The sequence below is a fragment of the Cololabis saira genome, chromosome 11 (genome assembly GCF_033807715.1).
Source record: "Cololabis saira isolate AMF1-May2022 chromosome 11, fColSai1.1, whole genome shotgun sequence".
In the NCBI taxonomy this organism is placed as follows: domain Eukaryota; kingdom Metazoa; phylum Chordata; class Actinopteri; order Beloniformes; family Belonidae; genus Cololabis; species Cololabis saira.
The window spans coordinates 35,055,911-35,072,488 of NC_084597.1; the positions used below are offsets into that span (position 1 = coordinate 35,055,911).

Below are 16,578 nucleotides of genomic sequence, written 5' to 3' on the forward strand. Positions count from 1 at the left end.
CTGTTTTGGAGGTGCAAAGAGAAGGTGGGAATAGATCTTTCCTCACAAAGACTGTCACACTGGATATTTGTGAGTACATTCCCCAGACCTATAAGGCTGGTAGAGGTGTGCCCAAATTCATAGCGCACTCCACTGTGCTTTGCCACCTCGGTGGCAACGCTCTTCTGGGGTGCCAATGACGTGATCTGTGTAATTGCCACGGCATGCCACGACAATTGTCTCGAGCTGACCGGAGCATCAAGACTGGAGAGATGATTAAAAATGTGATGTCTGCGCACCATGAGCTTAAAAATGTATGTACTTTGCAAAATAGCCGTTTTTCTACATTAGCCGCCCTGATGGTTATTTTGCACATTAGCCGGCTATTTTACACATTCACCGTTTGGCCGGCTATTTTACATATTACCCGCCCTGCCGGTTATTTATATATATATATATATATATATATACACATATACATGACTGACTGACTGTCTTCGTCATGATTTAGATTTGATTGTTTTTGCAGAGCCAAACTTCTTTGCAGAGGTTTCTGTTTGCAATAGAGCATTTGGAAATTGTTCTGGTTTAGTATTGACATGTGTAACACACTGTAGCCTGAGCTAGAACTACTGAGTTCACACATCCAGAGCACCAACACGCGTGTGCGAGCAGACACGTATGATCAGTCTCACATACACATACACACTCAGGGATGACTGGAAAGCACACAAATCAGCCTGTGTTTAAGGGCAATGATCAGATGAGGTGAATTGTTGGATGATGTTCTGAGGAAGTGGGATGAAGTGGTCAACAATCGTGACTGTAAACCACCCACTCAGATCCGAGCTCTCAGTTAGATTTCATCATTTATTATTGATTGATGTTTTTTTTTTCCCCAATAAATTAGTCAGGAAAACTCAGGCAGTTGGAAAACTGACATTTCCAATTCAGTGCACTCATAAATGTTGCATGCAATGAATAACACAGGTGAGCCTACTGGAAAAAACTTGCTGTCATTGTTGGGACCACCTCACGAAGAGTTTCTCTATCCACTTACAGTTCTTGAGTGAATATGAATAGGAATATAATGCAAGCTGGGAAGATTACCCTAGAAAACCCTAACACATGGGCACGGATGCAAACGTAATTCCACAGTCTTTATCAAACTCCAGTTTCGTCAGGCAGCCGGAGGAAAGTCAGAGAGCCGGCCGCTGGCCCGTCAGGGGTCATGATTACAGTCACTTTTACATGCATAATAATCTCCAGGAACACCCTGAGTTTAGAGTTTCAAAATAAGGCAGAAAAGCCATCTCACTGTGGGTGTGGTGAGAGCACAATGCAAACACCCATCACGGACCAACCCTATGTAAACTTTAAGGCCTTATCTAATAAGTCTTGTGTTGTAATGTAGAGATTATCCCCCAGACAGAGATAACTAAAATAGTCTATCCTTGATTCCTAAACAACTCAGACGAGGTCTGTGACTAGTCGGGTTGGTGTGTCATGTGCAGTCGTCCGTTGGCATCTGCATTCATTTTGGCCAATTCGACATGTAGAATCGGCCACTAGCCGTCGGCCTCTATGACCAATGTCATCAATGTCTGATGCGAATCAGAGTTATCCAGAAATGACGATGGTAAACATACTAGATAAACAGCGATGGCACAGACACTAAACTACACTCTACTCAACTATCATTGCATCGGTTTGGATTGTGTTTGATTGTGTTGTGAATGCTACAATACTTACACTGCTCAACTAGGATTAAATTAACTTTGGAACAATTTATTTTATTATTCAATTTGTGTAAATCCTAAACAATTAAATTTCACTGTGTTTTCATTGGTCCCAATATTAAATATTGTGTAAAATCTAATAAAAAAAAAAAAAAAAGAACTCTTTCACATTCATGTTAACTTAATTGTTTTGTCAATTTAAACTTCATATCTTGGAGGTAATAGATCTTTTGGTTTGTGGTGTTGAAGTAATCTGGTTAAAATTTTCTAAAAAAAAAAGCATTAGTCATATTATTATTAGTCTGTATATTGTATTTACTGGCTAAATTAAAATATGCAAAACTTAAAAAAAATGATCCCTAATCTTTGGAAGAAAATGTTATACTAAATATATATAATATTGTTAGTATTCAAATCATCCATTAGGTTTTATTGAAGAAAAAAAATTGTATATTACAGGTAAATCGCAATATTGGGGAAAAAATAAATAAAAAAAATCTCAAATACATTATTTAACAAAATCGTTCTACTAGCTATTCATCGAACCCTTCTGCCATGCCCAACAAACTGGAGGAGCCTCCACTCGCTGAAGCCAGGCTGTCTCTCTCTCATCACAAATTAAAGGGAAACTCCAGGGACATGGAAACTAAAGGCACCATTGCTGCATGTGTCCCTCGAGAACAACCAGCTAACCACAAAGCCCATGGCAAAGATAAAAGCTCTATTTTTCAATTAGTGCCTTTTAGTTACTGCAATGTTTTACTCAGCTTCTACTGAATAAAGTGGCCAGTGACATTGGGAGTCATTGCTAACTGTAAGGAACCGTCTTTAGATTGCGCAACACTGCAGCACTCACTAAGGAGAGAACATTGTGCCTTCATGAGATTCCAGTGAATGCACAGCTGGTGAACACTGAGTGAAAGCAGAATGAAAAAGGGTTTTTTTTTTTTGTTTGTTTTTCTCAGTGCCATCACTGAGACACTGACTTAACATTCAACCAAAACTGGCCTTGAAGTAAAATCTCTATCCTCAAAATCCACAATGGACTCCCACACACTTTTAATGATTAATCTGATTAACTTCATGGGATTGTGTTCTTTGGCAGCCTAATTACATTTCATTCAGTAAAAGTCACAGCTAATCTCTTTAATTACTAATATTGAGCTAACCAATCAAATCCGTGACCTTGGATAATAAAATTGCTAATAGATGAGAAAAAGAAAACTACGAGTTTAAACAAATAATATTAGACAGTTACTGTGATGGATGGACTGGCGACCTGTCCAGGGCGTACTCTTGTCTTTTAATGGAATAGATCTGGGATACACTCCAGCAGATCCCAGTAACCCTGAATAAGAATAAGCGGGTATAGATGGACGGAAAGATTTTCTTTTTCCTCCAATAAAAAGTGTGATTAAACTAAACTACAGCAGACATTTACTGTATATAACGATGATTTACTGTGGGCTCATAATTTCATATAAAAGTCAGAGCTATTAATGCTATGCAGTGGACACAATGAAAAAGTTTGCATGTTTGATCACTTCTACACATTAATAACACACTAGAAGTCTTAATTGTGTTTATCATTTCATTTTCAGTTTATTTTTTGCTTGATGCACGCTTGATACTGCGATTGCTATGAACAAAGATTGCAAACGTATGCTGAGACTGAATCATTTAGTGCTCATAAAAGAATGATACATGTTTGAATAGCAAAAACACAATAAAAGTTTTATCACGCTTATTTGCCTCAGGGAAACAAACAACTAGTTTAAATGTATCATCCGTAATGTTTGCTCTGGGACAGGTGTCACATGCTCTACGGCCAACAACAACAAGGCGCTGCAGCAGAGATGCAGAGGCCAAACAAAGCTAATTTGATGAACACAGGTGAGGAAAAGAAAGAGAGATGTCGGATAACCCTTTTACCATGAACTGATCAATTATCACTGCCACTTCTAAAGATAAGGGGACTTTTCACTAGGGCTCCCGTTTGCTCTTGCAGGGTTAAAAAAAGTATGCGTGAGCACGAACACTTGAGGGATTTGCTTTGTGTGGAGAGTGAGGGGATTTGGATTTAGGAGTAATCAATCTAAGCTCACCTGTGCACTCGTCTGCCCCAGTGTGACACAGGATTACATAATGCAAAAGTCAACCTTGGTTTCAGTGAGTTGACACAATTTAAGTGATTAACCTAATTGTCAAAATGACATGGCATATTTCCAACAAGGTCTACATAAGAGCTCATTAGCTCTAAAAGAAGCTTTCAAGTTATCAAGTGTTAAATGAACTGGATAGAGTGCTGATGTGTTTAAACAACTATGACCTACTGTACTGTAATGCAACACATGCACGTTTACGTTTTCAGCTCAGAGTGACATAGAAATTGCATCAACATTAGCTTTAAAATGTTACTGATAAACATGAATAACACTGGAAAACTAATAATCCAACCAGGTCCATGGAATATTTGCATAGCTGAAAAACCTCATGTAAATTCATCTGTCATAAATATGTGAAATATTTGGGCAATAAGGCCAGACTGGCATAATACAGAAGGGTTTCATTCAAATTATATAAATAAATACATATATCAGTACTTACCTGGTTGCCCTTGAAGCTTGGCTTTTTTCACTGCGGAAAAAAATCAAATAAATAAAGGTTAGTCCAGTTACAAACTTTTCACTTCTAAAATTCTGATCTTTTTACGGTGCTGAGACAGAGAAAAAGTATAAAATGAATACAATTAAATCACTATGAATTAAATTAATATCATTATTAACCAGATATCTCTTTTTACATCTAGGAGTACATTTGTAGTTTATATTTCTTTAGTTTATATCTACCCTTCGGCGTCAACCTGCATGAAAAAGTTTTTTCAAAAATTGATTTTGCATCCGTGCATCTGTTAAATCCTCTCATCATGAAAGTCTTGGAAAGGAAGCGGAGTTCTTAGTCTTGCACAAGCTTTAATTATCAGCACCAACATGCATTGATACTTTAAGTCACATTAACAAGACATGAAACGCCATCAATGAGCGCAGCGCCCCGCAGCCTCATGAACCATGATTCCATGAGATCCTGTTAGAACTTAAACTCTTCCACTGGAACTGCATTTAATCAAGCCATTGTGTTTGTGCAACTGTGTGTGTGTGTGTGTGTGTGTGTGTGTGTGTGTGTGTGTGTGTGTGTGTGTGTGTGTGTGTGTGTGTGTGTGTGTTTTCACGCTGTTATAATCCCGGTAAATAAACAATTCACCATGTTTTTTCAGCTGGCTTTTCTTCCAGAGACAGAAGTCAATCTAAAATGTAGCTTCTTTTCCTGGAAGACACATCACCATGAATGTATTACTTGTATTACTTATTTATCAGTTTATCTGATTGTGTGATGTGTGTGTTGAAAGAAGGTAAATATTTGCAAAATTAGTCTGTTAGGTGAGATACACGTGTTGAAAGATTTTCTGGTACCCCTGGCATTAAAGAAAGCCCACGATGTTACTGAAATAACTTAAAAGTAGCAAAAACAATAAACTGATCACTCACTAATGATTGGAGGCTCATTGAGGCTTTTTCAGAATAGTCCAGTATTTTGTTCTTGGGTGTTCTTAGCTGTGTGCTTTGAGTCATGATAGTGCTGGGGCCTTGCGACTGAGACCAAGTTTTTTGACACTGGAAAGCATATTTTGCATATTTTGACTTCAAGACTATTCCGCAGAACTAAGACACTCTTTGTCAGATGCAGCAAAGAATCTCCAAAAAATTATCAAGCTGCCTCAATTTTTCACAGTAACTACAGTTTTCCTTTCTATGACCTTTTTTCCTTTTGCGTCTGTGAACATAACGTGGATTTGATTTGCCACAATTTTTTTTTAATTAAAAATCCAGTATTATCTCATCTGTCCAAAGGGCATTCTTTAAGAAACTTTCTAGTTTGTCTATATGCATTGTGACGAATTCCAGTCCGACCTTATTATGATTTGCTTTCAACGGTGGAGTCCTCCTCAGTCATCTTCCATTAAGTTCACTTTGGATCAAACAGCAATAGATGTCTTAATTTGACATTGACCGTGGACTTCACCTTGAATGTCTTTGGTTACCATTCATAATATCCGTCTCCTCCATATGTCATCAAATGTCCCTCTGCCGGCCACATCCAAGGATGTTGACTACAGTCCTGTGGACCTGAAGCATCTTTGTGAAAATTTGCCAACGTGGTCACAGCAGATCGGTCTTTTAGCATTTATCTTTAACTAGTGCTATTTTGAGTCATTTATGTTAAGCATCACATTAGAGTTGTTTTACTTAGATAACTCAAAAATTGTCTCGTTCTGGTGCGGTGAGTATCCTGTTTGGCCTTCTCCTCCCCCTGCTCCTCTTAGTTACCTCCCTAAACCGGGCATGTTGACAGAGATGTAGGATGCTTCTTTCTTATGGCCGGGACACACCAACCTGACGACCGTTGGCAGAAAAGCAGTCTGACTGAAAGTTAGCTACCGTCTCCCAGAGTTGGTCAAAAGAACACTCCAGAACACACCAACCCGACGCCAACTGGGGCGTACGTTCTGCGTGTGCGCAAGGTGTAGTATGTCTCCATAAAGAAAAGGAAAGAGGAACAACCAGAAATAAGGGATCGCTCTAGTCTAGACGTCGGAACAGAGACCGCTGTCATCAGTCAGTGTTTTCACTTTTGATAGAAGTCAAGAAGGATCAAAAATATGATGGCTAGTAATCAAAATATAAAACAATCAATACAATCCAAATCCAAACCAATGCCGTGATAGAGTGTAGTGTAATGTCTGTGTCATCGCTGTTCATCTAGTAAGTTTTCCATCGTCATTTCCGGTTAACTCTGATTCGCTAGTCAAGGGCTAGATCTCCACCAATCAGATTGGTCATAACAGCCGAAGGCTAGTGGCCGATTCTACATATTGAATCGGCTGAAATGAACACAGATGCAAACGTCACAGAGGGACGACTGCATGGGACACACCTATCGACCTTGCACGACTGCCCGACATCCGATAATTGGGTTTATGTGTCCCGGCCTTAAGTAACATGAGATGGACTGAATCCCTTAAGGCAGGGCACCGGGGGTGGAAGAGATTCACCCTGAGTACCTCAAGTCTCTGGATGTCGTAGGGCTGTCTTGGTTGACACGCCTCTGCGACATTGAATGGAGGAAGGGGACAGTACTGTTGGAGTGGCAAACCGGGGTGGTGGTCCCTCTTTTTAAAAAGGGGGACCGGAGAGTGTGTTCCAACTATAGGGGGATCACACTTCTCAGCCTCCCCGGGAAAGTCTACGCCAGGGTACTAGAGAGGAGAATACGGCCGATAGTTGAACCTCGGATTCAGAAGGAATAATGCGGTTTTCGTCCCAGTCGTGGAACACTGGACCAGCTCTACACCCTCCGCAGGGTGCTCGAGGGTTCATGGTAATTTGCCCAACCAGTCTACATGTGCTTTGTGGATCTGGAGAAGGCATTTGACCGTGTCCCTTGTGCCATTCTGTGGGGGGCGCTCAGTGAGTATGGAGTCCGGGGCCCTCTACTAAGGGCTGTCCGGTCTCTATATGATCGGAGCAGGAGTTTTGATCGCATTGCCGGCAGTAGATCAGACTTGTTCTCAGTAAATGTTGGATTTTGGCAGGGCTGCCCTTTGTCACCGGTCCTGTTCATAATTTTTATGGACAGGATTTCTAGGCGTAGTCAGGAGCCGGAGGGGATCCCGTTTGGGAACCACAGAATTTCATCTCTGCTTTTTGTGGCTGATGTTGTCCTGTTGGCTTCATCGGAACGGGACCTTCAGCATGTGCTGGGGCGGTTTGAGGCCGAGTGCGACGCGGCGGGGATGAGAATCAGCACCCCCAAAACCGAGGCCATGGTTCTCCACCGGGAAAGGGTGGGGTGCCTTCTCCAGGTGGGTGGAGAAGTCCTGCCTCAGGTGGAGGAGTTCAAGTATCTCGTGGTCTTGTTCACGAGTGAGGGAACGATGGAGCGGGAGATTGACAGACGGATCAGTGCAGCGTCCGCAGTTATGCGGTCGATGTACTGGACCGTCGTGGTGAAGAGGGAGCTGAGTTGACAGGCGAAGCTCTCGATTTACCGGTCAATCTACGCACCTACCCTCACCTATGGTCATGAACTTTGAGTAATGACCGAAAGGACAAGATCGCGGATACAAGCGGCCGAGATGAGTTTCCTCCGCAGGGTGGCTGGACGCTCCCTTAGAGATAGGGTGAGGAGTTTGGTCACCCGGGAGGAGCTCGGAGTCGAGCCGCTACTCCTTCACATTGAGAGGAGCCAGCTGAGGTGGCTTGGGCATCTGTACCGGATCCTCCTGGACGCCTCCCTAGGGAGGTGTTCCGGGCATGTCCCACCGGGAGGAGACCCCGGGGAAGACCCAGGACACGCTGGAGAGACTATGTCTCTCGGCTGGCCTGGGAACGCCTCAGACTCCCCTCGGAAGAGCTGGAGGAAGTGTCTGGGGTGAAGGAAGTCTGGGCATCTCTGATGAGGCTGCTGCTCGCGTGACCCGGTTCCGGATAAGCGGCAGACAATGGATGGATGGATGGATGGATGGATGAATCCCTTAAAGGGGACCTATTATGAAAAACAAATTTTTTCTTGTTTTAACATATATAAAGTGGTCTCCCCTCACCCTGCCAACACAGAAAAGATGGAAAGACACGAAATTCTGCAGGGTCTGTACACCCCGCCCGGCTGAATCTTCCAGTGTCATGTGACTTCTACGAGCCGTTCAGAATCTGCTCCCGTCGTGAGTCACGACGGGAGCACCATAGGTTGGCCTCCGCTGCTGAAACCACGCCCACAACTCTCTCCGCCGGCTGGAGCTTCAGCCATTGTTTAGAAGCGGTGGCTGTTTCCACAGCGAGGGGACAGTAAAAATTAGGTTTTGCATCAACACTTACCCTCATAAAAGGATCACTGCCCACAATACGGACCCGGCAACTGCACACGAGTCAGCGGTAAGTGACGTAAGTGTTATTGGTAAGTGTTATTTTTTCATGTTATTTATATTTGTCTACAAGTATGATCTTTGCATGGGCTAAGTATTTAGCTTAGCTCCGGAGCACCGGGGCCACTCACTGGACCGGACCGTGAGCCAGCAATAGTGCATACATGTTATTTATATACAACTTATGTTCTTTGATTTTTTTTAACAATAAAGTTGCCATTTTTTTTGCCCGATTTTTTACCCATTTCATCACCCAGTGCTCATACCTAAGTAACAGTCCTGGGCATTGCTCTCCTCTGCCAACCCAGGGAGGGCCCTACACTGAGCTCAGGTCTCCTTCTTATCCTGAGGAGTGACGGACCGCTTCTTTTCACCAGACAGGGTGAGGATTCTCTGACCGGACGTGGAAGGATCACGTTATTCCGGCCAGATCCTCCCCACCCCATCTGGCGCCCCGGTTGTCCAGAGGGGGCATGTGTAGCCCAGGACTGTGTGCATGTTTTTGTGAGGGTAGCTCACATTAGCTATCCAAGGGAACACGGGGAGAACATGCAAACTCCACACAGAAAGGACCTTTCTCCAACCCCACCCAGGGTGTGAGCACTGAAGTCATGGGAGAACTAACACGCACTTCAGCGCCCACAGCGTCCCCGGCGGGATTCGAACCCAGGACCTTCTAGCTGTGAGACGGTTGCACTACCTGCTGCGCCACCGTGCCCCCCTAAAAGTTGCCATTTGTGAAAATTCTGTGTTGTGATTTCTTTACAGTTAACATGATTCATTTGTCTTGTAACATAAGAAATGAAATGATTAGGAATCGGAGTAAATAACTGTGGTGTAACTGTTTAGAATTCAATTAAATCTTCCTGTGTGAATTAGTGTGAAGACGAGGTGAACCGTTCCCTCTTCAGGTAACTAAAGGCTGATTTATGGTTCTGCGTTACACCAACGCAGAGGCTTCGGCGTAGGGTACGTGTCGATTTAACGCAGAACCGTAAATCAGGCTTTAAGATCCGTTTACACCGTGTAACTGAATGAGAGCGTCCGACTATCACGTCGAGCTGCGTGACATCGGACGCTCTCTGTCCACACTGAAACCGTTAAACTTGCGGCCAGTTAGGACAGTCCAATACAAAAAAAATAAAGTAATGGAATTTATTTTGTCGCCGAAGCTCCCTCGCACGGGACACGCTTTGTGTACGCAGCCGGCTGTTCTGGCCGGAGCGAGGCTTTGTTCCCTCCCCTCCTACACGTCATTCAAGCAGCCAATCAGCGCAGAGCCTCATTATCATAGCCCCCCCCCCGCCCTTAAAATGAAGCACAGAAAAAGGATTTAGAAGCGGTAAAACTAGAGACATGGCCCACAGGCTGAATTTCTGATTTATGTAGAAAAAACAAGCTTTAGATTGTTTTTAAGACATTCAAAGCCTGTTTAAAATATACATTAAATGCCATAATAGGTCCCCTTTAAAGCTCCTAGTTTTACTCCAGTTTCAAAACTTTTTTGAAATTTTATTGGTCAATCAATTGTGTACCTCTTAAAAATAACCTGAATACTGAGTATATGATAGTTCAAGACAAACGGGATTGAACTAACCCTTCGTTCCTTTTGCAACAGAGCAACAGGATGCCACAAGAAGGTTGAAGGTTCGTGGCTTCCATCATTCCCTGAGGTAGAAATCATTTGTAGCATCATTTGTTTATACACTTTAAAAGAGCAGTTCAGCCAAGCCTGAATCTGTTTTAACTAGAAATGTTTTTACCAAGAACAAACAAAAATATCCCCCCAAAAAATGGTGTGAGACCCGCAAAAGTGGGTGTTTCTGGTACTCGTGTGCATTCCTGCTGTGTGATAAAATTGTCAAAAAATTAAGAGTAATAGGATCAGCATATAGATCATGTCAAGAAAAATGTGTAACTAAACAGCAACAACTGAAATGCAATGGAGCAAGTGAATCAAATGGAAATGTACTGTAGATGCAGGACATGCACAATAAAACAAAACAAAAAAGCTGTCAACTACAGCATCTTCCAAAAAAATCTCATAAGAAAAAAAAGTACTTTCTGCAATATTTTGATTTATTATTGGACCTTACATGTTTAGTCAACTGATGCCTTCATACAATTCTGTTCATGGGATTGTGAAGCGCTTTGGAGGGGATTAATTGTCATTTCTGTGGCACGGTTGTGTGTTTATGCCGAGAACCTACTAAACCTCTGGAGCCAGAGATGCCAGATGGGCAGGATGGGATCAAGGAGGCACAAATTATGCTTTCATTTTTCATCTAACATTCCCCATCTTCTCTACACATTAAAATAACTGCAAGGGACAAAGTTTTGTCTGGTTTTCATTGCGTGCCCTTGCATATTAGAAAGTTATGTAACCACAAAAAGAAACTAATCTTCAAGACTAAATACTGTACCTCAGTAGTTTTCACTGTCTTCCTTTAGGGAAACAATGGGAAATGGCTTTTATTATGACAAAAGGGTAGGGGAAGAAAGGAAAAGCTGACCCCTCACTTCCTCTCTTGCATACCGCAGTGAGGAGTGGAAAAGAAGCAGTGGAAAGGTTTTTTTATTTTCCACTGAAGTTGAGTTGACACAGTGACCTCATGTCCCAATTTACATGATGTTATTTAGAAGCTTATTAACCAGGAGGCCATTATGATGGAAGCCAATGGTTATTTTGTTGTCTCTGGCTTTAAAAGACCATTTAGTTTAGTGTTTCAGACAAGAAGTAGGGGAAGTTGGAGAGCTCTAAATAATGATTTATCTCAGACATGTGGTAAAGTACACTGTGCAATAAAAGTCATTAATGACATAAAATGCCATTAGATCACACAAAATGTGACACACAATAACAACTTCAATCTAAGAAGCACAAAAATATAATGTATTACTAAGCATGTGATTACTGTTGCATTAAACATGCAGCCCTCTTGAGCTTTTTCTGTTTTCATATGATTATAAATCACTGGCAGTCGAATCACAGAGGATTTGGGAGCAGCTTTAATGCCTCTAAAAATATGGTTAAAGTCAAACATGCAGTTAATCTGCTCCATCAGCAGTGCGCATGTGTATGTGCTATAATAAAAATCTAACCGACCACACAAAGCAAATGAGGCCTTAAGCCCTGATTGGTGTATGGGCATATGTGTTTTTGTAACTCCACTGTGCATATTTCAAATTAGTGAGAAAGTTAATATTTGGCAATTTGGTAAGTAGGAAGCAACACTATATACTTTGGGAAAAAAGTAACTGAGCTTCAAATGGTTGGTATTTGTGAAAGGTGGGGTGTCAGCAGGATCTAACACTACTGCTGCAGGGTTGTACTTCCGCTTTGCTCTGGGTGTTGGAGAGAGAGAGGGAGAGGGAGAGAGAGAGAAAGAAAGAGAGAGAGCAACAGATGGTCAGGGGATTACTCTAAGCGCTCTCTCCTTCTCGCTCTGCCCCCATCATAATTCCACTACTCTGCTGCATCTACACCCAACCGCCCTCCATCACTTTTAGTCCAACAAGGCTCTCGTCGTTCATCCTTTACAAAAATCATATCCTTATAACAATTTCTCCTCAACCACTGATTCCACCACTGACCTAAAATATGCTGGGTGAAGAGAAAAAAAGAGGAAAAAAGAAAGCATTGATGAAGTACAGCTAGGTGGAATCAGAGATGATAAACAGCTAGGAATCTGTATGATGACAAGGCGCTGGGACATCCCGTATTTCAACTAAGATGAAAAACCAATGTGACTCAGCAAAAAATAAATAATAAATGCAATGATGCATGGAACAAGCTCCACATCCTGTGTGCACACCGTTCAGCTGGAAGTAAAACAGATATGTAAGAAATGGAGAACCAATTCACCAGGACCAGACATGTGTTTTTAGACCTAAAACTTAAAAGTGCACAAATTTTATGGGCTGATTCAAATACCTTTTTTTTTGGTATATTGAAAATGTATTTTTTGTCAATATAATTTTCTTTGAAAATTCATGATTGCCAGTATTTGCTATTAATCACTTTTATTTTGGCAAAATGTAAAATATGTCAAGCAAATTAAAGGAATAAAGACTAAAAACCTTTAACATCCACCAGGAGTTTAACATCTTTCTGTATTTGCACATCTAAAAATACAGAAAGTGTTTCAGATTTTTTCTCATTTTGTCCACAAATAATAAAAAGTGCAGTTCTGGGAATGATGTAGCTTTCCTACTTAATTTAATAAACTTGTTTGGGGCACCACCTTTGATTACAAAAAAAAATAAATTGTATTCATCAATCTCTCATCTGAAACAGGTTCTAATCAAATAAACAACACAACGGATCAATTCAAGGAAATCGTATTACAATTTCAAATAGAAAGACAGATAAATACGCGGTTATATATGCATACAGTATATGTGCATATGGAGGAGAACATAACTTGATAAGGTGATTATAGGATCTTTAGACTAACATCAGAGAAGAAAAGAGAGAGAAAGGTTTTCTTGACTAAAAATCTGATGGTGGCAGATTCAACCACAATTGTTTTGATGTTAAAATTAATAAAGTTATAGGCAAGATTGTTTTTTTTAAGTTAATTTCCCTTCCTCTCAAATCAACACTTCATCTGAGAACAAAGACTGTGAGGACTTGGTTCTCCATCTTTGTACCATTTCCCTGGTACCTGAGGACGACATTCACCTGGTTCATATTGATGTGTTAACAGTTCTGTACAGACCTCAGTGACAAGCTGATGAAATGGTCAGCTCAGCTGAATCAGGTTTGTTAGAGCAGAGAAACCTTAAAAACAATGCAGAACTGGTATCAAAGGACCAGGTGGTTGCTGGACAGCACGTGAAAGGAAAGCATCAAGCCACTCCACAATCACACAACTCTGGTAGAGAAATATGACCAGCCATAAAAGTTTTCTTACAATGGCTTTTTATATATTTTTTCAAAACTATAAAGACCTGTCTTCCTAATACCTACTACACCGCAGAACCTGCCCGGTAGGAATGGGTGATATTTTACCGTTCACGATATACCGTCAAAAAAATTCCTCACGATAAGAATTTGTCATGTCGCTGTAAAAATGATAAATTCCCGTTGATGATGTTTTTGTGTAAAGCTGATTTATGGAAGGAAGGAAGGAAGGAAGGAAGGAAGGAAGGAAGGAAGGAAGGAAGGAAGGAAGGAAGGAAGGAAGGAAGGAAGGAAGGAAGGAAGGAAGGAAGGAAGGAAGGAAGGAAGGAAGGAAGGAAGGAAGGAAGGAAGGAAGGAAAGGGGAGAAGGAAGGGAGAAAACAAGGAAAGGAGGAAGGAAGGGAGAAAAGAGGAAGGGAAGAAGGAAGGAAAGAGCAGGAGGAAAGGAGGAAGGAAGGGAAAAAAGAAGGAAGGAGGGAAGGAAAGAAAGAAAGAAAGAAAGAAAGAAAGAAAGAAAGAAAGAAAGAAAGAAAGAAAGAAAGAAAGAAAGAAAGAAAGAAAGAAAGAAAGAAAGAAAGAAAGAAAGAAAGATACATTCCCGTTGATGACAAACATGGCGGATCTGAGAGCGAGATAGATTCATAGTTAAAAAGGTGGAGTTGAATTGGTATTTTTTTTTTATCGTAATTTTTATCGTTATCGGGATAAATGCCAGAAATAATCGTGATACATTTTTTAGTCCATACCGCCCATCCCTACTGCCCGGTCCCATGTTCAAACACATGTCTTCCCCCACTGCTCTCCATAGGGGCTTATCATGTGATATGACCCATGTGACCACTCAGCCCTCCCAGATCAACAAGCCCCTGCACACGTCCACATGTAAAGGTGACCATTATCTGCTGTGCAAAGACATTGCCATGGAGATGAAGCTTCTCAACTAACAATAAATACGCAACACTGTCAAGTCTTGCTATGAGGGTATGAGTCACAACATCAGCTAATCACACAACCCCTGCCCAGCCACTGTTTTCTATTTTATCTATTGTCCGCAGAACTCCTAGCTGAGAGGAAGAAAAAAAAAATCAATAACTGGAGTCTAAAAGCTCTATACCAAAAAGGAACAAATTAAAAAAAAACAAACTCTCGATTGCTGGAGCCATTAAACTGAGCCACTCAAAAGACGCCACACTGTCTTGCTCCTTTTCTGACCTTTTCTGCAAATTCTTTTTTCTTTTCTGTTAGCTTTGTGTATTGATGCTGAACAAGGCCAGAGACTCAGTGTTTAAAATTACTCCACTTATTCTTTATGAGAGGTTGTAAATGGATTTGAATGATAATGATTACCTCTTATCCAATTCTCACACCAATACGCTGTTGTGTGAAAAACTAAGTAGACTACACCTCAAAATTTCATCTGTTGTAGGAATCACCTTTAGCAGCAAACTCTTGAAGGAATCATATTCTTTATTATTATTAGTCTCACATTGATGTGGAAAAATTAACGATACATTTCTTTACATCATTGCTTCTGCAGTAAAACAATCACAAACCATCACCAGTCCACTACTGTGCTTGACAGTTGATACGAGGCTATAAAATGGTATAAGTACAGCATTATTACTTAAGTTGGCAAGTAGTAAATCAAAAGTAAAATCACAGAAACATTGTATGTTCTGTAATGTTACAAAGATATACAATGTTGCCACAGACTGTTATCACTCCTGTCCTAAATATGAACCCCAATTTGTACAAACGGTATAAGAATGTTTACGAATGTAACAGTTGCAAAAAATAGTGACAGGCAAATCTCCTCTACTTTCATAAAATGGATAGTCCAACATTTTCTAAGGAGATTAATAAAATAATTCAAAAAATAAATAAATAGGCACTGAAGTCCTTTTTCAACCATTTAGCTATTTCAGTCAACTCTAGACTGGTCCAGTGTTGTAGAAGGAAGTCTTGAAGTTTTGGAGTTGTTCATACTACATGACTGCCTGATGAAAAGGCGTCTCAGATTAGATAATATGATTCAGTGACTCAACTAACCTCAAAACCACTTTTTTTCAACACAAATAAAGTATGGCACAGCCACATGGTGAACAAGGGTTATTTGAAAACAGACCAAGGCCAGAAATGAGCAGTGCTAGCCGATTTGTGATGATTAATTTGTAAGATATTGTAAAGCTTTGATGTTACACCATATAGCTTAAACTGTGCGCAACTCCCTTCATACATCCATCTCTCCTAATTATATTTTTCTGCTGCTCGTCTGACACTTTGAACATGATCCAAATAATTGTATTGATATTTTTAGTATTATCAGCGAGTGCAGGGTTGCCCCATTCCTGTCCTTGAGGGCCACTGCCCTGCATGTTTGAGACGTTTCTTTTTTTAAACAAACCTGACTCAAATGAAAGTGTCATAAACACACTGGTGCAGACATTGATAACAAACTGTTGGTGATCTATTCACTGGAATCAGGTATGCTGAAGTAGGAACTTGTCTAAAACATGCAGGGCAGCAGTCTTCATGGACTGATATAGGAGAACTCAGAGACACAGAGAAAAAAAACAGACTGACAGCTCTATGATGTCATTGTGGTTCAGCATAAACTATACGGCTATAAATTATATTTTTTCAAGGTATACTAAATATACACTATGATCATTCTATTGTATGCCATCACTACTACTGATGTTAATATAAAGAGGTGTGTTAAAGCATGGTTTCCAACAAAATAATAATAGTAATAACAATATGACTATTATTGCTTTACCATATTTTTTTATATTTATTTTTTATTATTAGGCTCAGAAATACTAGAAATACTTTTTTTTTTTTACTTTCTAACTTGTCTGCATATATATTAATGGTTAATACCATGTTGGTAACCTAAAGCTAAACATAAAGCATATACTGTATATATATATATATATATATATATATATATATATATATATATATATATATATA

General features: G+C 40.5%; 1 protein-coding gene across 13 annotated transcripts in view; it reads right to left on the bottom strand.

Moving 5' to 3' along the window:
• Positions 1 to 16,578, bottom strand: part of LOC133455393 (protein unc-13 homolog B-like) — an 81,652-nt gene that overhangs the window by 62,865 nt on the left and 2,209 nt on the right. For all 13 annotated transcript variants that reach the window (XM_061734410.1, XM_061734407.1, XM_061734411.1 and 10 more), the window contains exon 2: positions 4,326 to 4,355. In XM_061734410.1, coding sequence (XP_061590394.1) covers positions 4,326 to 4,355 — 30 coding nt within the window. The remainder of the gene's footprint in view (positions 1 to 4,325; positions 4,356 to 16,578) is intronic.